This window comes from Eretmochelys imbricata, chromosome 20, assembly GCF_965152235.1.
Source record: "Eretmochelys imbricata isolate rEreImb1 chromosome 20, rEreImb1.hap1, whole genome shotgun sequence".
In the NCBI taxonomy this organism is placed as follows: domain Eukaryota; kingdom Metazoa; phylum Chordata; order Testudines; family Cheloniidae; genus Eretmochelys; species Eretmochelys imbricata.
Genome location: NC_135591.1, coordinates 3266865 through 3293136, shown reverse-complemented (window position 1 = coordinate 3293136; position 26272 = coordinate 3266865). Strand labels below are relative to the sequence as shown.

General features: G+C 63.6%; 1 protein-coding gene across 1 annotated transcript in view; it reads right to left on the bottom strand.

The window, feature by feature from the left end:
• Positions 1–26272, bottom strand: part of LRP1 (LDL receptor related protein 1) — a 181843-nt gene that overhangs the window by 23764 nt on the left and 131807 nt on the right. The window contains 22 exon segments of the mRNA XM_077838260.1: positions 145–332; positions 614–754; positions 1062–1184; positions 1605–1733; positions 2673–2789; positions 3558–3680; positions 4356–4505; positions 6032–6145; positions 9600–9719; positions 10480–10605; positions 10827–10952; positions 11426–11618; positions 11935–12139; positions 13040–13229; positions 19960–20331; positions 21236–21360; positions 22531–22682; positions 23177–23272; positions 23274–23304; positions 24182–24311; positions 24425–24559; positions 25157–25288. Of these exon segments, the coding sequence (XP_077694386.1) occupies positions 145–332; positions 614–754; positions 1062–1184; positions 1605–1733; positions 2673–2789; positions 3558–3680; positions 4356–4505; positions 6032–6145; positions 9600–9719; positions 10480–10605; positions 10827–10952; positions 11426–11618; positions 11935–12139; positions 13040–13229; positions 19960–20331; positions 21236–21360; positions 22531–22682; positions 23177–23272; positions 23274–23304; positions 24182–24311; positions 24425–24559; positions 25157–25288 (3218 nt within the window).

The window sequence follows — 26272 nt, the reverse complement described above, 5'->3', positions numbered from 1 at the left end:
AGCTGCTCCCCACCTCCCGCTCGGAGCCGCCAGGAGCAGGGCTCGCTCGACAGCTCCTTGTGCTCAACAGGGACCCTCTGGACGTCTGGCACTGCCCTTCCCCAGCCCCACGGCGCAGGCTGGGCCGCCCCCCAGCGACCCAACCTTATAGCCGATCTTGAGGTCCTCGCACTCCTGGGAGCAGCCGCTCAGCTTCTTGTTGAGACACTCGTTGAGGAAGCAGTTCAGCTCATCGGAGCCGTCGGCGCAGTCGTCGTTGTTGTCGCACAGCAGGCCCTCGGGCACGCACCGCCCGTTCTTGCACAGGAAGAACGAGTCGTTGCACTTGCTCTCTGGAATGACGGCGGGAGCCGGGGGTCAACGCAGGCCGCCCTCGGCGTCACCCCAGGCACCGCTCCCGGGGCACCCCATCAACAGCCCTCCCCATGCACCAGCCAGGGCCACGCCCAGGGTTGGGCGTACTGCCCCCTGCTGGCCAGGGGAGAAAGGGATTGAGTCCAGGGCCAAAGCACGGGAGAGCCCACCGGGCTGCAAGTGAGGGAAGGGGCAGGAAACCACGGCGACGGCTCAGAATACAGACCCCGGAGCCCAGGGCCCGTCCCCGGGCACCTACCGGAACTGGTGCAGCGCGGGTTCTTGGGCGCCTCGTCCGAGTGGTCGTGGCAGTCGAATTCCCCGTCGCACTGCCATTGGCTGTTGCTGAGGCACCGGCCATTGGCGCAGCGGAATTCGTGCGGGCCGCAGGTCGGGTACTCTGCGGAGAGAGGGGACGTGGTCAGGCCAGCTCGGAGCGGGCACACGGGGAGCAGGGCATCCCCACGGGCATGGCCCAGGCAGGATCAGAGAAGGCTGGCACCTCGCCTCCCCCTGGCGCTTGGGCAGGGCCTTTTCCGCAGGGGCTGGCAGCTCACGCAGCCTCACCCGCCACTCTGATCAACGCAGTGGGACCTGGGGCTCCCCCGCCCGTCCCCATGTCTCGCTCGGAGCCAGGAGCCGCGGAGCCTGGGCTGGGGGGGGGACGGCAGCCCCAGCTCCGCGCCCCGTTCCACGCCGGCACCCACCGCACTCCGGGGACTCGTCGGAGCCGTCGCCGCAGTCGTCGTCGTGGTCGCAGACGAAGTGCTTGGGGATGCACTGGCGGTTGGCGCACATGAACTCCCGCTCGTCACACGTGCTGTTGTACACTGTAACGAGGAGCCGCTGGTCAGCGCCCCGCAGCCAGGCCCCCCGCAACTGTCCCCAGCCCTCACACAGGGGCCCAGGCTGGGAGGCAAAGGGCAAACTAGCCAGCTCTGCCTCACAACCCCTTCCCCCCCTTCGGAGAAAGGTCACCTGCTCCTGTGTGGAGAGGGAAACTGAGGCATGGAGCTGGCGGGGGGGGGGGGGGGCGCAAAGTCATACGGGACTAGAATCCAGGCAGCCTGACTCCCGAGCAGCACTGCCCGATCCGCTGCAGCCTCTGGGTGATAGCACCGGAGTCAATTGCTTCCCGGCCCAGGGGCTCCCCGGCTTGCTGGCTGCCCCAGCCCAGGGGCTGCTGGCTCCCTGGCCCAGGGGCTCCCTTCCCCACCCCCCGAACCGAGCGCAGCCACAGGGCGACTCACAGCAGCCAGCAGCTAGGGACTCGTCAGAGCCGTCCGCACAGTCCTTGTCTCCGTCGCAGAGCCAGCGCTCTGGCACGCACACGTATGTGCCCGGGCACTGGAAGGACCCCGAGCTGCAGGTGGTCAGCCCTGGGGGGGACAGAGGGGTGAGCAGGGCTTATGGGGTGGCTAGACACATGTTGGTATTGAGAGAGAGGCAGCGTGGGGGGTGCCAGAAGGGCTCCCCCACGGAGGCTGCGTCCAGCGCAGAGAGGGGCCTGGGCATCTCATCCCCGTATACCCTGAGAGGTCCCAGCGGGTGAGCTCAGCACACGCCGTAACGGGTGCCCTGGCTCCGTGCGCGGGGGCGACATTCGGCTTGGCCCGGCTGAACCCCGGGTAGTTTTCGGGTCTGGGCCCCTTTGGGGCTGTCTCACATGATCCCCGAAGCAGCTTGTGGGGTCAGGACCCTTCCTGGGTGTGAAGCCTCCCCCACCCCGGGGGACCTGCCGGCAGTCGCTCCCTCGCCCCACCATAGAAATAGGCAGCACGTCCACGGTCCCCTCTAGTGGAGGGTCTCAGAACAACTGGCAACCTAGTGACTGATTCACGCCCCCCACAAGACAGGTGGAGCCAGCCCCCCTCATTTTACAAATGGAGAAACTGAGGCACAGGGAGGTCACCTAGCAAATCACTGGCAGAACCCAAGAGTCCCCACTCCCCATTCTGCTGCTCTCACCACTAGACTCACCTCCCGAATTCGGCAACAGAACTCAGGAGTCCTGGCTCCTGGTCCCCTTGCTCCAACCACTAGACACCCCTCCTCTCCCAGACCTGGGAATAGAACCCAGGAGTCCTGGCTCCCAGCCCCCCTGCTCCAACCACTAGACCTTCCTCTCCTCCCCGAGCTGAGAACAGAACGAACCCGGGAGCTCAGACCACCTTCCTGCTCTAGCCGCTAGTCCCTACTCCCCCAAGGATAAGGTATGGCTCCCTGGCTTTGCACTTCGAAGAGACACCCCTGGCCCGCTTCCGCCAGGCTCCCTTCCTCTTGCTGGGTCGTCCCTGCCCCCTCCCGGCAGGGCTTACGGCAGCGGCTGTCTTCGTCGGAGCCATCCCCGCAATCGTCTGCTCCATCGCACACCCACAGCTTGGAGATGCAGCGGTGGTTGTTGCATTCGAACTGCACGGGGTAGCAGAATTTATCTGGGAGGGGAGGGAGAGCCGGCGGTCAGGGCGGCACCAGGAGCTCGGGGAAGGGAACAAGGTGGACAGGACGCTCGGCTGTGTGACTGCAGCTGTTGCTGGGGCTCAGGGCACGGGGCTGAGCAGCGGCTGGGCAGGTGATAACACCGGTTCTAAGCTAGGTGACGCCTAGACCCCATGGGGATGGGCACAGTAGGATCATGGGGACGGTGTGCGCTGGATGTGAAAGTTCCACGTTGATAGGTTCTGAGTGAGCAGAACTGGGGCTCCAGCACCCCCCCGAGTTGAAGGCCAGCAAGACCCTCACCCAGACTGATGTCTAACACCACCCTGATCATTCCGTTCAGGCGGCTGTCAACTCCAGGGTTGTCAGTGTCACCTCCCAGCCCTGAAACAAGCGTGAAACTGTCGCACGAGACCACGTGCGCAAACGTGCAAGGGGCCACTGCGCTGGCGGCAATGTAAAGCCGAGGCTGGGAAATTGGGTCTTGGTTCTTTAGAGAAGGGAAAAGCCGAGGGCTGGTCTGCGCTAAATGCCTTGGGCCAGAGCGTCCAGTCCCGGGGAGGGGAGAGTGAGTGATCCCTGGCCCCTGGGCGATGGACATGAGAGATTTAAAACCTCACTCACGCCGTAGAAACTGGGAATAACGCGACGGGGGGGGTGCTCACTGCGGTCTGTCCCCTCCATGTTCTTCCTCCCACAATCCCATGCTCCCCGTGGGGTGCCCATCCTTGCCCTTCCCACAATCCCATGCTCCCCATGCTTACTGCAATGTGTCTCGTCTTCGCCGTTCTCACAGTCGTCCTCCTTATCGCATGTCCAGGTCATGGGGATGCACCTCCCGCTCGGGCAGGCGAAGTAATTAGCCGGGCACTTGGGTTTCCTCACTCCTGGGGCGGGGGCAGGAAAGGCGCAAGGGCTGATTCGGTGACACCGGCTGAGCCTGGCTACACCGTGCAGCTAACCCTGGGCTCGGCTCTGCAGAGCGACACCAACCCTGGCATAGAGCTCCATCAGCCAGCGCAGCGTGGGGTCAAAGGGGCATCCAGAGAAACTCCCCTCCCACATTCTCTTCCATTAACGGGGATTATGGTAGCACCCGCACCCCAGCTGAGAACGGCGTCCCGGTGTGCTGGCCGGACCCCGACCGGGACAGGGGCCTCACGGCGCTGCGAAATGGAGGCCCTGAGATGCTGCCTGGACTCCGCCCGAGAGACAGACTAAACGGAGGCCCAGAGATGCAGGGACGTACCCAAGGCCAGCCGGGCAGAGCAGGGAATGGCTCCCCGATCCCAGCCCAGTGCCTCCTCCACCCGGCCCCTGGGGCTGGACGGTCACTAGCTCCCCAGGCAGGAACGCCTCACCCCCTGCCGGTCCGCGATCGTTTGCTGTCAGCACAGCCTTGCGCCATTTCCTTCCCCACCCCCTCACCCCAATCCCACCCGACTGCCCCCCCGCACAGCTGGGGACCAGCAGCCCCTGCTGGCGTGCCAGGCTGGCACTGCTGTAGCCTGCCCGCCGAGCTCCCCGGCCCCATGCCGTCACCGGCCAGGCCCCGCACTCACCTGGGCAGTTCTGCTCGTCCGAGTAGTCGCCGCAGTCGTTGGCTCCGTCGCACACCCAGGACGGGGCGTAGCACAGCGACGTGTGCTCGCACTTCTGGAACGTCAGGCCTTTCACCCCCAGCTTGAAGTAGCTGCTGCAGTCGGTGACGCCTACAGGAAAGGCCGGAGTGGCTACTTCCCTCGGCTTGCGGGCCGGGGCACAGCTCCCAGCCGCCACCCACCCCCGCCCCGCGTTCTGCCTGGCAGGGGCGTCCCCTCCGCCGTCTGCACCCTCACAATTCCGGCTGGCAGCTGAGCCGGGCCCGGGGAGCGGCGGAGGGGCAGCTCCCGAACAACCCCCAAAAGGGGAGACCGACGCTCCGGCCCAGACAGCAGAGAGCCACTGGGGGAACCGCTGAGACCCGAGTGCACCCACGGGCACACACGCTGTGCACTCACACACACACAGTGCAAGCACTCAACAGTTACACACACACACACTTGTCCTCCCTCCCCCATCACAGCCCTCCTCTGTCACTGCCAGGGGAGAAGATCCCTCACTGCCTTGGATGACGTACAGACCCCCCCGTGTGACGAAGTGGGGCTGTTCTTAATGTTTTCTCTGAATAGTGTGGGGGTGCCTCAGTTTCCCCTAGGCAGTTCTTAAGTATCTAGGTGGGGGGGGGGGGTAAGGGGGGTACGATCATTGCAGAGCCCTAGAGGGCAGGTGTGTGCAGGGGTCTGGACACAGAGAATGGCCGACACCCTGTTTCCTGGCCACTGATGGCCTGGGCCCTTCCCCCCTGCCAGATGAGCGCTAAAGGGTTGGAGAACAAAAGAATCCGGTGACCTCCTGGCCCGGGAAAGGGACAAAGCCCAGAGGAGGAGGGGCTGGAGAGTGAGTTAGTTTGGGGCTGGCTGGAGACGATGAGTGAAGGACAGACAGGGTTGTCTGGCTCACTGCCCCCCAAAATGGACCCGGCTGAGGGGTCCTGTTCTCTGTACGTACAAGCTCTGTGTTAGACCATGTTCCTGTCGTCTAATAAACCTTCTGTTTCCCTGGCTGGCTGAGAGTCCCGTCTGACTGCGGAGTTGGGGGGCAGGACCCTCTGGCTTCCCCAGGACCCCGCCTGGGCGGACTGGCTGTGGGAAGCACAGGGAGGGGCAGGGGATGCTGAAGGCTCCGGGGTCAGACCCAGGAAGGTGGAAGCCGGGTGAGCTTCTTGCCCTGGGGACAGGCTGCTCAGAGAGGAGACTTCCCCAGAGTCCCTGCGGCTTCCAGAGCATCGCCTGGGGACTCCGTGACACCCCGCCCGTGGTGACTCCTGGCTGAAGCCTGCGGCCTGCCCCCTGCTACCGGCCCTGCCCGCCCCCACGCCGGCTGCAGGCGCCAGGCCGATCCCTTCTGCCCGTCTCCCACGCCCGTTTCGCGGCACCTCACTAAGTGCTTCTGACAGCCTGTCGGGAGGTGGCCCGTCAGGGGCTGCGCAGGGCACCCTGGCAGTGACAGGGCGGCCGGGCCTGCTCCCAGGACACAATAACCTGGCTCGAACTCTACTGGGGGGGGGCGCAAGTCACGGCAGGGTACAGAGGGGTTGAAGGGCCTGGTTTCCCCTCCCCGCTGGGGGTGGGGGCAGCTCTGAGCCAGGGAACAGGAGGCCGAGGGGAGGTCCCCCCCGTGCAACGCTGCCACTCACTGCAGTTCATCTCGTCCGACGCGTCCTCGCAGTCGATGAATTGGTTACAGCGGCTCGAGTTCCCGATGCAGCTCCCGTCCCGGCACCGGAACTCCGTCACCGCGCAGCTGGTCTCTGCAACGAGGGGGACAGACCGGAGCTACGGGGGGGCTCGGCGGGCAGCCCCTCGCGCTCACTGCAATGGGGCTCACACGCACCCCTCGCGCTCACTGCAATGGGGCTCACACACGCCCCTCGCGCTCACTGCGATGGGGCTCACACACGCCCCTCGCGCTCACTGCAATGGGGCTCACACGCGCCCCTCGCGCTCACTGCAATGGGGCTCATACACGCCCCTCGCGCTCACTGCAATGGGGCTCACACGCACCCCTCGCGCTCACTGCGATGGGGCTCACACGCGCCCCTCGCGCTCACTGCAATGGGGCTCACACACGCCCCTCGCGCTCACTGCAATGGGGCTCACACACGCCCCTCGCGCTCACTGCAATGGGGCTCATACGCGCCCCTCGCGCTCACTGCAATGGGGCTCACACACGCCCCTCGCGCTCACTGCAATGGGGCTCACACACGCACCTCGCGCTCACTGCGATGGGGCTCACACGCGCCCCTCACGCTCACTGCGATGGGGCTCACACATGCCCCTCGCGCTCACTGCAATGGGACGCACACGCGCCCCTCGCGCTCACTGCAATGGGACGCACACGCGCCCCTCGCGCTCACTGCAATGGGGCTCACACACGCACCTCGCGCTCACTGCAATGGGGCTCACACACGCCCCTCGCGCTCACTGCAATGGGGCTCACACACGCCCCTCGCGCTCACTGCAATGGGGCTCATACGCGCCCCTCGCGCTCACTGCAATGGGGCTCACACGCGCCCCTCGCGCTCACTGCAATGGGGCTCATACGCGCCCCTCACGCTCACTGCGATGGGGCTCACACACGCCCCTCACGCTCACTGCAATGGGGCTCACACACGCCCCTCGCGCTCACTGCAATGGGGCTCACACACGCCCCTCACGCTCACTGCGATGGGGCTCACACACGCACCTCGCGCTCACTGCGATGGGGCTCACACACGCCCCTCGCGCTCACTGCGATGGGGCTCACACACGCCCCTCGCGCTCACTGCAATGGGGCTCACACGCGCCCCTCGCGCTCACTGCAATGGGGCTCATACGCGCCCCTCGCGCTCACTGCAATGGGGCTCACACACGCCCCTCGCGCTCACTGCAATGGGGCTCACACACGCACCTCGCGCTCACTGCGATGGGGCTCACACGCGCCCCTCACGCTCACTGCGATGGGGCTCACACGCGCCCCTCACGCTCACTGCGATGGGGCTCACACGCGCCCCTCACGCTCACTGCGATGGGGCTCACACATGCCCCTCGCGCTCACTGCAATGGGACGCACACGCGCCCCTCGCGCTCACTGCAATGGGGCTCACACACGCACCTCGCGCTCACTGCGATGGGGCTCACACACGCCCCTCACGCTCACTGCGATGGGGCTCACACACGCACCTCGCGCTCACTGCAATGGGGCTCACACACGCACCCCTCGCGCTCACTGCGATGGGGCTCACACGCGCCCCTCGCGCTCACTGCGATGGGACGCACACATGCCCCTCGCGCTCACTGCAATGGGACGCACACGCACCCCTCGCGCTCACTGCAATGGGACGCACACGCACCCCTCGCGCTCACTGCAATGGGGCTCACACATGCCCCTCACGCTCACTGCGATGGGGCTCACACACGCACCTCGCGCTCACTGCGATGGGGCTCACACACGCACCTCACGCTCACTGCGATGGGGCTCACACACGCACCTCGCGCTCACTGCGATGGGGCTCACACACGCACCTCGCGCTCACTGCAATGGGGCTCACACACGCCCGTCGTGCTCACTGCAATGGGGCTCACACACGCCCCTCGCGCTCACTGCAATGGGGCTCACACACGCCCGTCGTGCTCACTGCAATGGGACGCACACGCACCCCTCGCGCTCACTGCAATGGGACTCGCGCTCACTGCACTGGCTGCCCCCACAGCCTGACAGGACACTTCGGGAGCGACCTGACTGTGTTTATCTTGGCCCCTCACTCCGCTCCTCTCCTCTCCACACTCAGACCCCTGCCTGACAAGGGGAAGGAAGCACCGGGAACCTGGCCGCTCGTGCACTGGGCTCCGCGAGCAGGGCTGGGCACGAAGCGGCCTGGTTCTCAGATGCTCCTAAACCACCCCGACAGCTCAGCGTTGGCACCCAGCTGAGGATGGCACGAGGGCCCTCTCCTCTGGGCACCCGCCACAACCCTGGTCAGGTCGCCACGTTCCTCCTGCCACAGCAGCAGCCATGCCCAAAACAGCAGTTCTCGGGCGTTGGGGGCACGGCCTTGCCAACCCTGCCGGTCCAGCAGGGGACACACGTGAGCTGGTGCCTCTTCCCGGGGCTCTGCTTGGAACGGAGCCTCTGCGTTCACTAGTGCTCTGTGCCCAGTGGGGGTCGGACTCCAGCCACAAGGGGCTCTGCTCCTCTTTACCCTGGGGAGTTTGGGACTGCTGCAAAAATCTTCTGGGCAAAATGTGTGTGTGTGTGACGTGCAAACACGCCCACGCTCGTGTGTGTACATGAGTCCCCCACATGCAAACACCCTCATGCTTTTGTGTGTGTGTACATGTGTATGTGTCCCCCACATGCAAACACACCGGAGCTCGAGTGTGTACGTGTGGGTATGTGTGTGTCCCACATGCAAATACACTGGTGCGCGTGTATGTACGTGTGTGTCCCACATGTGAACATGCCCGCACTCATGTGTGTAAGTGTATGTGTCCCCCACATGCAAACACCCCCATGCTCGTGAGTGTAAATGCGTCCCCCACATGCAAACACCCCCATGCTCGTGTGTGTACATGTGTGTCCCCCACATGCAAACACCCCCATGCTCGTGCGTGTGTGTACATGTGTGTCCCCCACATGCAAACACCCCCATGCTCGTGTGTGTGTACATGTGTGTCCCCCACATGCAAACACGCCCACACTCTGCATGCACAGCTGCCCGGGCAGCCTTGGCACAGGGTTATTTGAACTCTCCTCTACTTACAAAATGTACAAAGAGCCCAAAGCCGCAAGGTACGCTGCAAACTGCGTCAGGACGGAGGGTCTCTCTCTTTCCAGGTACGTTACATGACTCCAGCTAGGCCCCCCCCACCGAAATACAAGCATCTCGCACGAGTATTTGCAGAGCGAGTCTCCCCGACCGCTGGGAGATGGTTCGGGATTCCTAGCCACATTGTACGGTGGGAGAAGCCAAGCCCAGACAGAGGAAGGTCCAGCCGCTCCTGTTTGCCCTGCCGCGCAGAGAGAGCCGCCGAGGCCAGGTCTGAAACGCAGCTGCGGGGGGCTCGAGCTGGGAGTCTGACCCGGCAATCCGTTGCTCTCCAGCCCTGCCTCCGTCATGCACCAGGCGGACAGCAGTGAGGGGGAGCTGGGACAGAGCCAGGCCTGCCCGGTGCAGGAGCCGCCCGCGGCAGGCGAGCGCCAGGCAAGGGAGGGGAATCACTTACTGTTACAGGGCACTTCGTCTGAGTTGTCCCCGCAGTCGTCCATGCCGTTGCACCAGTACGCGTTGGCCACGCAGCGCCCATTCATGCAGTGCAGAAAGCCCTTCTTACATTTGCGACTGCCTGCAGGGGAGGAGCGGAGAGGGGAGCTGCGGGGCTCAGGGGGTTGCTGGCCCCCCATTTGCAGTTCGAAGGGGCACCATGCACGTGCCGGCTCCTGTCTGCTTCCCACTGCCCGTGGGGGACCACAGTGAGCGAAGGATGTTACAGCAGGGTCAGGGGGGCTCAGAGGCCCCCCATGGGATGGCCCAGCCTCCCCCAGCTCTGCCCTGAGCACAGGAACAGGGTCACTCAGAATCAGGCTAACGCACCATCAAGTGCCCGGCTCAGATGCTGAAGTCCTACAGCAATATTCCCGGCCGTACAGGTCATGTGTAGGGCTAGCAGGTGCAAAGCTTTCAGAGACGAGGGGGGTCCCGTTGGGGGGTCGCCAGCGCCCGTTAGCTACCGTTTCTTTATGAGAGCCGCCCCGTCTGTGTGGTCAGTGAGCCCCAGCCCTGGTTAACGGGCACGGGGAAGCCAAGTGATATGCCCAGGGGAGAACCCAGGAGAATCCCAGTCCCCTCCCGTCCAAGCCAAACCATACGCCAGGCTGGGACCAGAAATCAGGAGCTCGGGGTCCCACTTCCCCCATCCCAGCCACTAACTAACACTCCCATCCCAGAAACCTGGCATCCTGGCTCTACCCACGAGACCGAACGCCCAGCCCAGAGCCAGGCCAGGAGTCCGACTGGGCGCTGGGCGGGGGGGAGAGCCGACAGGGCTCCAGGTGGGGGGAACCGCCGGGGCGGGGGGAGCTGAGCCGAGCGCGAGAGGCCCTCACTGCAGTAGGACTGCTTCTCGTCGGACTTGTCCTTGCAGTGCGCGGTGCCGTCACAGGTACGGCTGTAGTCGATGCACTCCCCGTTCCCACACTCGAACTCGTGCACGTTGCAGGTGGAGTTGAGGGCTGGGGGTGGGAAAAATTTTTTGGGAAGAACCCCTTGTCCATGGGCACCACGCCCTCCCCATCCCCCTTCCACGTGCACCCCTGCCCCCATGCACCGCCCCCTTCCCATCCCTCCCCCTTTTATCCTCCTCCCACCCCCCTTCTGCCTCCCCCTCCCCTCTTTACTCCTAGGGTTGGCTCCCTCCACGTGGGGAGCATGACGGGGGGGACGGGGGACTCACCTTTGCAGGTGAAATCTTCCTGCAGGACCCGCTCGCCCCGGCAGGAGCAGTTGACGTGCCCCTTGGGGGTGAGCAGGCACAGGTCCTGGCAGCCCCCGTTGTTCATCCTGCAGGGGGACAGCTCGCCTGGGGGCAGGGGAAGAGCAGAGTCACACGCAGGCCCAGCGGAGACCCCAGCCAATGCTCCAGGACAGGGGCGGGTGCAGGATCCCTCCTGCTGGGACTGGCCAGCCGGTTCCCAGAGCCAAGTGGAGACAGGGCCAGACCCCTGTGCTGAATGGGGGGCTCAGCAGCCTGCTGGGGAGGGATCATGACCGACGGGAGGGGGTGTCTCTATGGGGCAAATCCCCACCCCCAGCTTGCACAAACGACAGGAGAGCTGGGGAGGGATCGGGACCATGGGGGAGGGGGGTCTCTATGGGGCAAACCCCTCCCAGCCTGCCCAGGGGATGGGAGAGCTGGGGACGGACCGGGACAGACCGGGGGTGGGTCTCTATGGGGCGAACCCTCCCAGCCTGCCCAGGGGACGGGGTGAGGTGGGCATGAGGGGCAGGGGGGGCTCCAGGCAGGAATTCCCGGCCCGGGGCCTGTTCCCTTACAGCTGTTGGTGTCGTTGGCCACGGCGATGATGCCCATGGGCTGCTGGGGGATGTCCACACGGAGCAGCTTCATGTCCGTGCCCACGTACTTGTTGGCGCGCTGCACGGCCCGGCGCACCCAGTCCGTCCAGAAGATATAGTCGCCGTAGACAGCCAGGCCGAAGGGGTGCACCGGCTCCGATTTCAGGATCACCTGCCGGGCGCCCTCACACCGTTAGCCCAGGGGCTGGGGGCAGACGGGAACAACCGCTGCAGCCACCCCCAACGCTGGACAGTCCCTGGACTAGGAGGGTCCTACCCTTCACAGGAGGCTGTGCCCAGGGTCGGCCCGGCTGCCCCGCCAGGGCCCATCACCGCCCACTCTGCCCCACCGTGGTGATAACACCGATCCAGGCTCCACTGTGCCCGTTCCAAGGGGATCCAGCCAGCTCTCACTAGGCCCGGTCCGGGTCCCATCCCTCGGCCCCTGCCCCGCAGCAAGGCCCCCTGCCCCAGGGGTCTGCACTCACGTAGCGGTGGGACCCGTCGTACTCGCAGCGCTCGATCTTGTCCAGCGTGGCGTCGGAGAAGTAGATCTTCTCAGCCTTGTGGTCGATGGCCAGCCCGTTGGGCGTCCGGATGTCCTGGTCGATGACGATGAGGACATTGGCGCCGGCCAGGGTGGCTCGCATGATGCTGGGATGCTGCTCGTTCCAGTTGGTCCAGAACATCATGCTGAGGGCAGGGAGGCGGGAGGGGCGGGGCTGAGCCGGGCGGCACTGCATGGCTGGCCCAAGCTGCACTGGAGCCCCCCTGGGGCCGGCCCGCCAGGCCTCTGGGACTGGGGAGCTCCAAGCTGCAGCCCATGGGTTCCCCAGCCCCACGTTGCTATTCCCTGCTCACTGCGGGATCCCCCCAGGCTCTGGGCTGAATGGGGCTGCTGGTGCATTTACAGGGATATGGCCCGGTAGGATGGGAGGGGCAGTAACAGGGACGAGACTAGAGAGCCCACCAGGAAACCGGTCCCAGCAGCTGGGGAAACCCGCCAGTGACCCCCTGACAGCAGCGCTGCCAATCCAGCTCTGCTGACGCGATGCTTAACATTTCACTCCAGGTCGGGGCAGGGAATGGGACACGGGGCCTTTCCCCTCTTGGGGGCACTGGCTCCCATCTGGCCCCAGGACAAGGGATTGGCTGGCTCAGGTGCGTAGGGAATGGGGCTCGGGGCCTGTCCCCTCTAAAGGGTGCTGGCTCCAATCCAGTCCCAGGGCAGGGACTCACTGGCTTAGGGAGGTGGGGAACGGGACATGGGGCCTTTCCCCTCTAGGGGGCGCCGGCTCTGATCCAGCCCAGAAGGCCGGTGACTGCACGTTCCCACGGCCCGTGTGTGAAATGAGCTCTGTTGTGACCAGCCCCCTCCCAGTTACACGTGCCCCAGTCACCAAGGGCACCGCAGCCCCTTCGAGAGGGCAAACCCCCAGCAGGCCCAGGGAGACTGCTCATACCCCCGAGGCCCCGGCAACGGGGGAGCCAGGCTGAGGCCTGCGGCAGGGGGCTCTCCCTCCAGCTCTGTGCACAGGCTGTCCGTCTCCAGGACGGCTGCTCCGCTCGCCTGCACAAGGCTCCAGCGCTTACTTCTGGCACTCGTCCAGCACGAAGGCTCGGGGGTGATCGTCTCCCGACATGGTGATGACCGTCTCCCGCTCGAAGGCCCCCAGGCGGCTCTGATCCACCGTGTGCCGCGTGATGGTGGACGTGGTGTAGCTGGTCCAGTACAGCGTGTCCCAGCCCCGGTGGTACGCAAGCCCCTCCACTGAGCCCACATCTGCAGGGGGGAGACACAGAGTGGGATGAGATTCGCTAGTCAGGCCCTTCCCCACACTCAGCGCCCAGCTGTGCCACCTCCAGATTTTCTGAGCCGTTCCCTCCCTGCTCCAGCCTGCCAGCGGACTGGAAACTGGGACCTTCGGCACTCAAAGCGCACGCCCCCGCCCCGGAGCTACAGGAGAACTCCGTCGGGCCGGAGCAGTAGTAGAGCCGTTATCCTCTACGTGGGCCATCACTTCGGTCATGACACACCAGACAGCAGCGAAACGGAGCAGGGGGACACAAGCTAACAGCAGCAGTGGGTAAATTCAGGCTGGAGTCACAGACGGCTCAGGGTTCAAGGCATCAGGCATGAAACAGCAGAGCCCCTGGAGCTACAAGGTCAAGTGCCAACCTGCTGCTCCCCCCACCCCCCGCCCTTTACTGCCATCACCCTAGGGAAGCACGGACTTCAAAACCAAGGCCCTGACTTCTCTGCCCATGGCACGTCTCCAGGGCCCCCGGCACCGTAGAAGGGGGCAGGCCCTGCATGTACCTCCTCTGTCGAGGGCCTGAGGACTGCAAAGCCATGGAGATATTTATGATGTTACTGAAATGCTGCAGCAACCCCCCGACCCTTTCAAATCTCCATGAACCCCCAGGCCTGCAGCGGTAGAAGGCTCGAGACCAGCCCTCCATGCTCAGTGCCCGGCAAGGATACCCGAGGCCCGCATCGCCACCTGCAGCACCCCCATCGTCTCCCCCTCCGCTCTCGTCATGAGCAAGGGCTTTCATTTCCCCACCTCCAGCCCGACGCACATCAGGCAGCATCCCTGAGCTAGCCAGTGCTGTGAGCAGGGCACTGGTCGGCACAGCCGCCCCAGAGCCCGACGAGCCGGGATCCACGGTGGGCACCAGGCGCTTTGGAGTTAACCGGCCAGGCACGGCCGGGTTTGTGCAGCTCAACTAGCGAAGCTAATGAACAGGAGGAGCGAATGCGACCGTCTCTGAAGGGAGCCGTGCCTCGAGTCAGTGTTTGAAGAGCGAATGGGGCACGGGGGACTCAGCTGCTGCCCCCGCCCCCGCTCCGCGGAGAGAGACACTTAGTCCCCGCTAAGCCCTGCACTTTAATAATGTAAACGAGACGCACACAACAATCAGGACGATCTCAAGCGCCCTTGGGCCTTTAATTATCCAGGGCTGGCAAGGGGACAGGAAGGAGAGCGGTGACGAGGGGTTTAATATTCATGCGGTGCTGGGGATTTGCATGCAGCTGACTGCAGCTTGTCCCGCTAGGCGCACGGCACTGGCTGGGTCCCTCCGGGGCTGCTGCACGGTGAACAGCAGCCGGCCTGTGCAGCGTGACCTAACTCCAAAACGGTGAATTGGGATGGGCGCACATGGCTGGAGTTTGCTCTTCGCTCCGACCTGCTCGCTAGCTCCTGAAGCAGGACGCGCCTGGCAGCAAACGGCTCCGTGCCGTGCTAGGGACTGCTTCCAGAAGGGTCTGTGATACTTTTTGTTCTGCAAACGGCCTTGCTGCAGAGAACCCAGCAGGCTGGGCCGGGGAGGACAGCTTTGAAAAGAGGAGCCTAGCTTAGGCTTTCAGTAAGCGGGGCAACGCAGGGTGAACTGTGGTGGAGATCTGGGGAAGGCGTGTGGCGGAGGATACAGGGAGTGGGGCTCTCCAAGAGATGCCAAGCAGCACCCCACGGCACGTGTGGGGCTTCAGTTCGACCCTACAGCCACAGTGCAATGGTCACCTACCAACAGCCCCACGCCCAGCACGCAGACGCTGGGAGGGGAACAGCCAGGGCGTGGGAGGCTTGTGCGAGCAGAGGGGGCTGGCAGGGGCTGGAGCTGGGCGGAGGAGCCAGGAGGGAGGCTGCAGGCTGATGTAGGCACAGCAGGCGAGAGGAGGACCTGGGCCTGGGAAGAACGGAGCACTATCCCCTCCCTAGAGGGCTTCGCTGGGGCGTCCAGCCAGTCCTCGTGCCTGTCGTGGACGGGGCGCTCTTCCTGGCTGGCGTGGCCGGCCACAGGCTGGCGTTCGCCGTCCTCCCGAAGCGCCCGGTGCTCTGGCACGGTGCTGCTCGACCTCAGCCCGGCGGACGTGCTGCAGCCACCCTGCAAGCGCGGCTCTTGGGGGACGACCTCTGCAAGCTCCTGCGTTGCGTGGGCGTGGCCAGCTCCTCCGCCACCGCCGTCACCCTGACGGCCCTGGCCGTGCACCGCTCCCTGGCCCTGGCGCATCCCTGCAGGGCCTATCGCAGCCAGCTGGCGTGGTACCCGCCCACAGCGGTCGCTGACATCTGGGTGCGCACCGCAGCTCTGGCTGCTCCTCCGCTCGTGCGCAAGCCAATCCTTCTGCTTCGTGGTCCTCCCCGGGGCTGGCCAACGGGCACATGCCCTGGCCCTCTTCTTCTGTACCTTTGCCGTCCCACCGGCTGTCACCTCCACCATGCAGGCCAAAATCCTGGGGCCTGGACAAATACAACGCCCGCCTGGCAAGGGTGCTGTTCCTGCTGCAGCTGGCCCGTCCTACACTCCGCTGCTCCGGGGCCTGGCCAGCTCCCACGGGGCCCTCCCCGCTCGGTGCTGGTTCCTGGCGTCGGCCTCCACTGTGGCCAAACCAGCCGTCTACATCTTCACGGCCAGGCAGTTCCGGAGCGATGCGCGGGCTCTGCGGGAAGAGGCTGCGGAATATGGTGAGGCCGGTGACTCAGGGGAAACGGGCTGCAGCCTTAGCAGCCTCTGGGGGGCAGCGCTTCCTGTTCTCCCAAGGAAGAGAGAGGGAGAAACGATGGAGCAGGAGGAGCCTGGCAGGAGCTCCACTGCACACAGGCGCTGGCTCATCCACCGCTCTGATCTGGGCTGCAGCAACCCGGAAGAGGCTATGCTGGGCCTTCCTTGGTAGGGTTACCCCCTCTCTGCCCTTGGGTTGAGCAATTGGTGACTGGCAGCTGGCACACACCAGCCCCCGGCACAGAAAAGGGAAGCTACAATTTGCATTTGCTCTTCTGTGGATCAGGAGCAAACTGGGCCTTGCTCTGTCTCCTCCCTTGGCTGCTGAGAGGGGGCAACGCGGCCCAGGACGGGAATGGGGTGTTGCAGGCCAAGACGGAGTTCAGCTCCCAGTCACACTCCTGCTCTAGGTCCTTCATGTGCATAAGCAGCGTTATTATGGCCATGCCTGGAGCTGCAGCCAAGCCCAGGTCCCACTGTGCTGGGGGCTGTACACACAGCCCCTCCTCTGATGAGCTCAGTCTAGACAGCTGAAGGATGGATGATTATTCCCATTTTACAGACGAGGACACTGAGCCAAGAGAGGGGAAGTAACGGGCCCCAGGACATCCAGGGGGTCTGTAGCAAAGGTAGGACCTGAACTCAGCTCTCCTCCACAGCAGTCCAGTGCCTTAACCGCAAGGCACCTCCCACAGCGCAGATTGACCCACCGAATCCTTCGCTCCTCCAGCTGCAATCAACATCAACCGCTTTCCCGGCCAGAGTGCAAGCTCATTGTGAATGTAAATAAGCTTATTAATGAGTTTATGATGCTGGGTGGAGTTTTACCCTAGCGGTGCGGAGCTGGCCACGCTCACGGTGACAGCTGTGGGAACCAATAAAGCTAATCAAGTGCAAGCCGAGGGTTTCGGGGTGAGCGGCAGCTCGGGAGGCCAGGGGCTTGTTCAGGCTGAGTGGCTTCGTCTTGTAAATGTAACGCAAACAGAGAGCTGTCAAGATGTGCCATGGGGCCTCATCTCCTGGGCAATGCCCGTGCACGGACGGACGGAGACACTCACGCACACGGACGGAGATATTTACGCACACGGACACGGCTGGAGATGTTCACAGACACTCACGCACACGGACGGAGATATTTACGCACACGGACACGGCTGGAGATGTTCACAGACACTCACGCACACGGACGGAGATATTTACGCACACGGACACGGCTGGAGATGTTCACAGACACTCACGCACACGGACGGAGATATTTACGCACACGGACACGGCTGGAGATGTTCACAGACACTCACGCACACGGACGGAGATATTTACGCACACGGACACGGCTGGAGATGTTCACAGACACGCACGCACACGGACGGAGATATTTACGCACACGGACACGGCTGGAGATGTTCACAGACACGCACGCACACGGACGGAGATATTTACGCACACGGACACGGCTGGAGATGTTCACAGACACGCACGCACACGGACGGAGATATTTACGCACACGGACACGGCTGGAGATGTTCACAGACACTCACGCACACGGACGGAGATATTTACGCACACGGACACGGCTGGAGATGTTCACAGACACTCACGCACACGGACGGAGATATTTACGCACACGGACACGGCTGGAGATGTTCACAGACACGCACGCACACGGACGGAGATATTTACGCACACGGACACGGCTGGAGATGTTCACAGACACGCACGCACACGGACGGAGATATTTACGCACACGGACACGGCTGGAGATGTTCACAGACACGCACGCACACGGACGGAGATATTTACGCACACGGACACGGCTGGAGATGTTCACAGACACGCACGCACACGGACGGAGATATTTACGCACACGGACACGGCTGGAGATGTTCACAGACACGCACGCACACGGACGGAGATATTTACGCACACGGACACGGCTGGAGATGTTCACAGACACGCACGCACACGGACGGAGATATTTACGCACACGGACACGGCTGGAGATGTTCACAGACACGCACGCACACGGACGGAGATATTTACGCACACGGACACGGCTGGAGATGTTCACAGACACGCACGCACACGGACGGAGATATTTACGCACACGGACACGGCTGGAGATGTTCACAGACACGCACGCACACGGACGGAGATATTTACGCACACGGACACGGCTGGAGATGTTCACAGACACGCACGCACACGGACGGAGATATTTACACACACGGACACGGCTGGAGATGTTCACAGACACTCACGCACACGGACGGAGATATTTACGCACACGGACACGGCTGGAGATGTTCACAGACACGCACGCACACGGACGGAGATATTTACGCACACGGACACGGCTGGAGATGTTCACAGACACGCACGCACACGGACGGAGATATTTACGCACACGGACACGGCTGGAGATGTTCACAGACACTCACGCACACGGACGGAGATATTTACGCACACGGACACGGCTGGAGATGTTCACAGACACTCACGCACACGGACGGAGATATTTACGCACACGGACACGGCTGGAGATGTTCACAGACACGCACGCACACGGACGGAGATATTTACACACACGGACACGGCTGGAGATGTTCACAGACACTCACGCACACGGACGGAGATATTTACGCACACGGACACGGCTGGAGATGTTCACAGACACGCACGCACACGGACGGAGACACGCTCATGCGCACACATGGACACGCACACACAGATGCACACAGATGGAGAGATGCTCACACACACGGACACACGTGTACGGAGACACACACAGGGATGCACACAGACGGAGAGGCGCTCACGCACACACACGGATGGAGACACTCACAAAGGGAGGTGGATCCACAGCGGGTGTAACTGGTCCCTTAGAGTCAATGGAGCTACGCCAGCTGAGGCTCTGCCCTGGACTCTCCTGCCGAAGCTGGCTCTGTCCCTGAATCGTGAGGCCTGGGCAGCAGCTGCTCTGAGGGCAAAGGGGGCGTCTCTAGCTGCACCCAGAGCAGGGCTTGAGCGTGAGCCATCGGGCTGGCACGCCAGCCGCCAGCCTCGCTATGTCTCTCGGGAAAGACAAAAGTGCCTCAGGTGGGAGGGAAGGCAGCAGATCTGCCTGGGGACGGAAACAATTTCAAGGATAAAAACTCCAGGCTGGGGAATCCGACACCAAGGGAAGCCAGAGCCGGCAAGACGGGCCTGCCACAGCGGGGCAGTGCCGCCCTCGGGCCGGATCCCCGGAGGCTGCAGGATGGGAAAGCGATGGAGGATGGGGTCTGTCCCTGGACACTGGAAGGACCGGCATGCTGTAGGAGGCGGCCCTCACTGATCTGGGATGCGGGGATCCCCGCAAGATGGAAACCGGGATGTACTCCTCCCCCACACTCTAGAGCCCCAGGACATGGAGACCCCTCATTCTGGAGGCCCCTGCCATCTGCCTGCCCCCCACACTCTAGAACCCCAGGACACGGTGAGCCCAGGCCATCGGCATCCTTCACCAGTGCCTCCCACGTTCTGGAGCCTGTCACCTCCCCCCGCACCCCCCATGTTCCAGCCACCCCGCTCTAGAACAAACCCATGGGGACGGCACTCAGGACATGCCCCCACAGGGGTTCTAGAGCTCAGGGCAGAAAATTCCCAGCCAATCCGTGAACAACTGCCCCTTCCCCCATAACACGCTTTACACTGGAATCCTTACACTGCGATATGGAGACGGAGGAAGGGGACGGGGGGGGGAGAGAGGGAGGAAGAGGATGAAGAGTGGGGAGAAAGATGCAGAAAGAGGAGGAGGAGGGGAGGGAGGAAGGGCAGGAGAAGGGGAGAGACAGAGGACCAAGCGGCGTGCGGAGGAGGGGACAGAGGAAGGAGAGGAGGGAGGGGAGAGATGGAAGGAGAGGAGGAAGAATGGGAGAGAGAGAGAGGAGGGGGAGGGACGGGAGAGAGGGAGGAAGAGGAGGAGGGGACGGAGGAGGCAACGAGGGAGGGCCCAGGGGACTCACTCTCCACGATGGTCTTGCGCCCGGTGCCGTCATCGCTGATCTGCTGGATGTTGCCGAAGTGGATGTCGCTGTAGAAGATGCGGTTGCTGCCGGCAACGCCGGCGCGGTAGTCGAAGGCCAGGGCGATGACATTCTTCATGTGCTCGGCGTCCTCGAAGGGCTTGACGGGTGCATTGAGGTTGCTCTCGTCCGACAGGTGGATGCTCTTGAGGATGGTGCGCTCGGAGTAGAGCAGGTAGCCATCGTAGTCCCGGCAGCTCACCCCATCCTCGGCGAGCATGCCGTGGGCACAGGCGCACGTCCGCTGCCCGTTGCCACGGAACAGGCACAGCTGCTGGCAGCCGCCGTTGTTCTGGGCACAGACATTGGTGCCTGGGGGGAGGAGAATACGGATTAAACCCCGCACAGAGTGGGGGGGGGGGCCTTGGGTGGCAGACTGGGGCGGTGGGGCATGTGGGCTCTAAAGTCTGGGGGAGGCCCCCATGCCCCATTTTCGAGGACCATACGGGCAATATGCTGCGGCACAGAGAACGCGGCTCCCCCACTTTCCCAGAGAAGGGAGGGGGCAACACCTGATTCCACCCAAAGGGGAGGGCTGGTGGGGGCAGGCAGCTGCGGGGTGAAACCGCTGCGGGAAAGCGAGCGGGAGTTCTCGGAACACACTCTGGGACTCAATCGACACTCAAAAGTCAGGTTGACGTAGCGACGTGAAACCCACGCAGCTGTGCTGAACTAAAGCCAGTGTAGACGCAAGGCCGCTTCCGTCGGGGCAGCGACTCGTGTGGGGAGGTGGCATTTGTACACCAGTGACAAAGGCCCTTCCGTCAGCCTGCGCAATGGGGATACGCTGGCATAGCCCTCCAGCACAGCTGTGCTGATGCACCGCCTGTAGGGAGACACAGCCTGGGGCTGCTTTCGTGTGAGTGCGAGACTCGTGTGTGTCAGGGGCACACGGGTGACTCTGAGTGGGAACGTGCCTGGGTGCGTGAACCCCTGTGCCTTGTGCGTGGGGTTGCACTTCGCTCATTTTTCCAAATATCCCCTCCAGATCCAGCCCCCCCCGCCAAGAGAATTCCCAGCCTTTGCAAACAGGGACAAGATTAAAATTCCCTCCGTGAGAACAGACAAGCCAACAGGTTCCTTCAAACCTCTCCCGGTGCCCCCGTCTGCAGACGCCCCCCCTCAGTAGCACTGAATCCCCCACCAGAGGAAAGTGAGGGGCCAGGCCGCTCAGCCCCAGGCAGGGAGCATGCTGCACACACCGTCCCCGACATACCCTTTTGCCTGGCTTGGTTGAACACTTTGATGTCCTTCAGCTGCACCCCTATCCCGGTCCTCAGAGACACCGACTCCGTGGCGTTGTCCTTGCTGCCCCTTTTGATGGACCCGTTGGCGTGGGTACTAGAAGAGGAGCGAGGTCAGTGAGCTGGAGGCATCGCAGGGCGTGACACGTCACTGCAGGCGGCGGGGACAGCGCCCGCCAGCCGTGACCAGCCGCGACCCGCCAACGTGCACACGCCCTGGTCCCCCACCGCCCTCCTGGATCTCATGCACCACTGCCCCGGAATTATACATACCCCCTGCACCCACGCCCGACAGACATGCTGACCCACCCACTCCCCGTACACCCCCACACCCGGGATTACACACATACCTTACACCCCCAATCTCACACACACACACACAGGTCAGCATCTCACAAATGTCATTCGCTCACGCGCAGCCCCAGAGTAGCCCATGGCCAGGCCTGGGGGACCGGAGGGGCGGGGGAGTCTCTATGGAGCTCAACCCCCCACCCCTGAGCTGTTCAGCCCCCGGATTGACCAGGCGGCTTCAGATGCCTCCTCCTGGGTACTGGCATCCCCCTCCCATTTCCCTGGAAGTGTGGGCGCGGGTGGAGGGGGGGTGCAGGGGAGGTGCTCTAGGCTGGATCTCTATGGACACAGGCCTCAACTCTGAACCGTGGAGACCCCTAGGGAACCCCCAGGCCTCCAAACCATAGAGACCCCCAGGGACACCCCCCCCCCCCCCGGCTCCCTGAACCATAGAGACCCACATCTAGAGCATAGCCCCAACCCTCCCACAGCCGCAGAGCTGCAGCGTCATGGCTAGAGCGGCACTACCTAGGCAGCCACTCTAGCCAGCTCTTTGGAGACCAAGCTCTCAGGTGAGTCCTCCAGGACTCCACACCACAGAGCCCCTGCCTAGAGTGTAGCTCTGGCCCCCATGCCCCGCGGCCATAGAGCTCCAGCACTGGCGAGGGTAGAGCGGCACTGGGCAGGCAGCTGCTCTAGCCATGGCCCTGCCCAGCGCTGTGGCTCTATGGCGGCGGGAGGGTCGGGGGGTATCCTCTAGACAGCAGTCTCTATGGTTCAGCGCGCTGGAGGACCCCCGGGGCTGCCATCTCTTTGGCCACAGGCAAGATGGGGAGCGTGCCGGGAATTATTGCAATTTATGCAGATGATATGTAAATTTAAAGCGGGGGCACGGCCTCATTTGCATAACACCTCCAGATCCACCCCCGTCTCCCCCCCCTGCAGGCTCTGCAGCACGGTGGGGAGGGAGCCATACCGGTCGCTCCAGTAGATGTAATCCTCGAAGACCGACACCGAGAACATGTCCATGTTGTTGCTGGACAGGACGACCTCCCTGTTCTCGCCCGTCTCCAGGTCGATCCGTTCGATCTTGTCCGTCCGAGCGTCGCACCAGTACAGCTTCCCGTCCTGGAGGGGGAGGCACCCCGCCCCGCTCGGTTACAGCTCCGTGGGGCGGAGGGGGAGGGAAAGAAAGAAGAGGGAGCAAGCGCGTCTCCCAGCGCTGGGACGCACGCAGTTGGGAGGGCAAAGCCCTAGACGATATTCTTTGTCTTATCGTCACACCAGGAGCCCAGGTCCCTGCCCCATAGACCTTACCACCTACATACAGGAGAGGGATGCAGAGGGACGGGGCAGCACCAGGAAACAATGGGACCGTGCCGGTCAGCAGGAGGGACTGAGATCTGAGTGCCCCGGCTGCGTACGACTGCACGCAGAGCTCCACATCCCTCCAGTCCCTCCCACTGCAGGGTGCTCCCGACCCACTGATAACTGCTGCACGCCTGGTATCCTGCCCCTCTTGGGATGGGCCATTGTGGCTCAGATCCACCTGACCCGACAGCTGCTCCTGTATACCCGCCTGCATCCATTACCAGCACCGCAACCAACAGCGGCCGCCGTACCTGGTAGTCGACCGATATCCCGTTGGGCCAGCTGATGCTCACGTTGACCAGGACCATCCGTTCTGTTCCATCCAGGCGGGAGCGTTCGATGCGGGGGGTACTGGCCCCACTCGGTCCAGAACAGGTACCTGCAGGGGCACCAGTGACCCAGCTGTGCACATGCCCCCCACCCTTGGATCGCCCCCCTCCCCTGCCCCCTGGCACTCTCAAAGCCTTTGGGGTCCTGGATGCCTGGAGCTTGTTGCAGTCGAGGGGTGGGCCTGGGTGTCTGGCAGTCCAGGCGCTCACCCCATGTCTGACATCGGATCCCCCCTCCGTGGCTCAGGGCAGGTCCCTCAGACAAACGTTCCCAAAAGCAGCCGCTGGTTTTGGGAACCCAGTCTGCGATGCCTTGGGCTGGACTGTCAGAAGCGCTGAGCCCCGCAAGTCCAGCTGCAGTCGGGGGAAGCTGTGGGTGTTCAGCACCTCTGAAAACGAGGCCCAGGGTATCACAAAACGGGCACCCAGAAGCAGCAGCCGCTTTGGGCCTGATCCTCAGGACAGGGCAAGGTTCTACACGAAGTCAGGGCCTGAGCTGGGGAGAGAACCCAGGAGTCCTGGCTCCTACTCACCCCCATCCTGCTCTAACCCAACAGACCCCACTCCCCTCCCAGACCTGGGGACAGAACCCAGGAGTCCTGGCTCCTACTCACCCCAGTCCTGCTCTAACTCAGCAGACCCTACTCCCCTCCCAGACCTGGGGACAGAATCCAGCCCCCTTGCTTTAATTCACTAGACCCTACTTCTCCCTCAGCACTGGGGATAGAACCCAGGAGTCCTGACCACACTAGAGCCACTGCTGGGGAGTACCATAATTAAAGGACCCCCAGCCCCAGAGCTGAGAACTGAACCCAGGAGTCTGGGCTCCCAGCCCGACCGCAAGTGGCTGAGACCTGTACAGCTTTCCTCAAGTCCAACCCAGGCTGCTCCGCCCCAAGGGCGGCCAGCCCCCCAGGGGCGCCTCACCCTTTCTCCGGGTGCACCGTGATGGCCCGAGGCTTGTCCAGCCCCTGCGAGATGACAACGTAGCGGAACGACCCGTTCAGCCTGGCCACCTCGATGACGTCGAAGCCTTGGTCCGTCCAGTAGATGTTTCCTGGGGCAGGCGACAGTGACGCCCTGTGAGCCAGGCCCCACTCCCGGCCGTGCCGGCACGCGGCTCCCCTCCCTGCAGGGCCGGAGCCCGGGGGACCCGTGAACGCGCCTCACCTGCTATCCAGTCCACCGCGATGCCTTCCACGCGCCCGATCCCGTTGGTGACCACATCCTCCCGCCACGTCTGGTCGCGTTTGGCCCGGCTGATGGTGCTGAGCCCCATGTCCACCCAGTAGATGGTATCGTTCTCTAGGGGGCAGAGCGGGCAGGGGGGTCAGGCAGGCAACAAGAGGGCCGGGGCAGTGGACAGCGGGGGGCATGTTCTGCGCAAATCTCACCAGCTGGGGGCGCTCATGCAATAGGGAAGATATGCCAGAAACAGGATACTGGGCGGGGCTGCAGATACTACGGGGCGGCTGGGGGGGGCACCTTAGGAGCTATGGGGCTTGGGGACAAGGCTCTGGACACCGCAGGTTGCAAGGCTCTGGCTAAGGCCTCATTAAACCTCACACCTATCGGCCACTGTTCCGGAGCTGAAGAGGGTGGGGGTGAGGGCCGCCCAGAGACACCACTCCGCATCTCCAGCACCTCCTAGCCTTTCCCCAGCTAGCTCAGCCGCCCTGCCCACCCTGGTCGGCGTCACGATCCCCATCATGCCACGGGGGAAACTGGGGCACGGAGCGGCAAAGGGACTGCTCTCGGCATTGCCTGGCAGCAGGGAGGGACGTTGTCTCCCCTCCAATCTCCAGCAGGGCGTTGGTCCTGCTCCAGTCAGGCGGTCGAAGCCTGGTCTACGAGAAGACCGTGTCCCGTGGTGGCCGAAGAGGGGCCCACGGCGGCTCTCACCCGCGTGGAAATCGATCCCCACGGCCAGCGAGGTCCCGGACACGGGTACCAGGGCGTCCGACTTGTCGTTGGGATCCAGAGGGATGCCGCGGATCCCCTCGTGCACCGAGTAGAGCAGGAAGGAGCCCACGCCTGCCAAGGCAAGGGGACAGTCAGGCCGGGGTCTCTGCCAGTGCAGGGGAGCCAGGGAGCCGCTGGGCTGCGGGGAAAGAGCAGCAGCTTCCCGAGGGCTGAGCAGAGCCGTGGAGAGGTGGCTCCTGGCAGCCCAGCCCGTGTCCCAGCAGCACCGAGGCTGGGCTGTGCCAGGACCGGGGGAGGGTCTGTGATGGGTCAGAGGCAGCATGAGGCATAACCACACGTGCCTCCCCAGCGCCCCCCCCCCAAGCCCACCTCCCAGCTCGCTGGGTAAACTGACGCATGGGAGCCATGGGCGAAAGTGAAGGCAGCTGTCACCGGTTTAGCTCCGCAGGTGGGAGGAGGGGGAGCAGGGGATCTGGGGCCCAGTGGGCTGCGTTGCCAGGACACCCCTCTCTTCACCCCTCAGTTCCATGCAGGTGAGAAGGACCCCCCCATCCCCTCCGTTATTCCAGCCGTACCCATGGGGAAGGGGGTCAGACCCTGGGCTCCCAGCAGCCCCCACAGACAAGCGATTGAGCTCAGAGCCTGACCCACTGCCCTTGGGCTGGGGATCCGGCTAAGCTGAGCTATCTCCTCCCTGGCTCATCCCGGCTCCAGGCTGAGCCCCGTTGCTGGGATCAAATCCCCCTCCTCACCGTGCCCCCTGACAGCTCCCCGTCAACAGCACCCGCCATTCGCCCCACCCCAGCACCCAGCCACCCACTGCCAGCACCACCCAGCTGCTTCTTGTCGAACCAAGCGCCAGTCTCCAGCGGCTGCAGGCTGAATTCACCCGTCTACAATTCCACGCCCTGCGCCGTTCCCAGCCTACCGGGCTCGCAGGCAGGACGTCAACCCACGAGCCAAGAATTTCAGGAGCGACGGGCCATTCTGGGGGCTCGACTGAAGCCCCCTTTAAAGACCTGGATTTTTCAGAGAAGGCTGAGCCCCTAACGGGGACCCCAAAAAGGAAGGCGTGGAGTGACGCTGGAGAGCCCT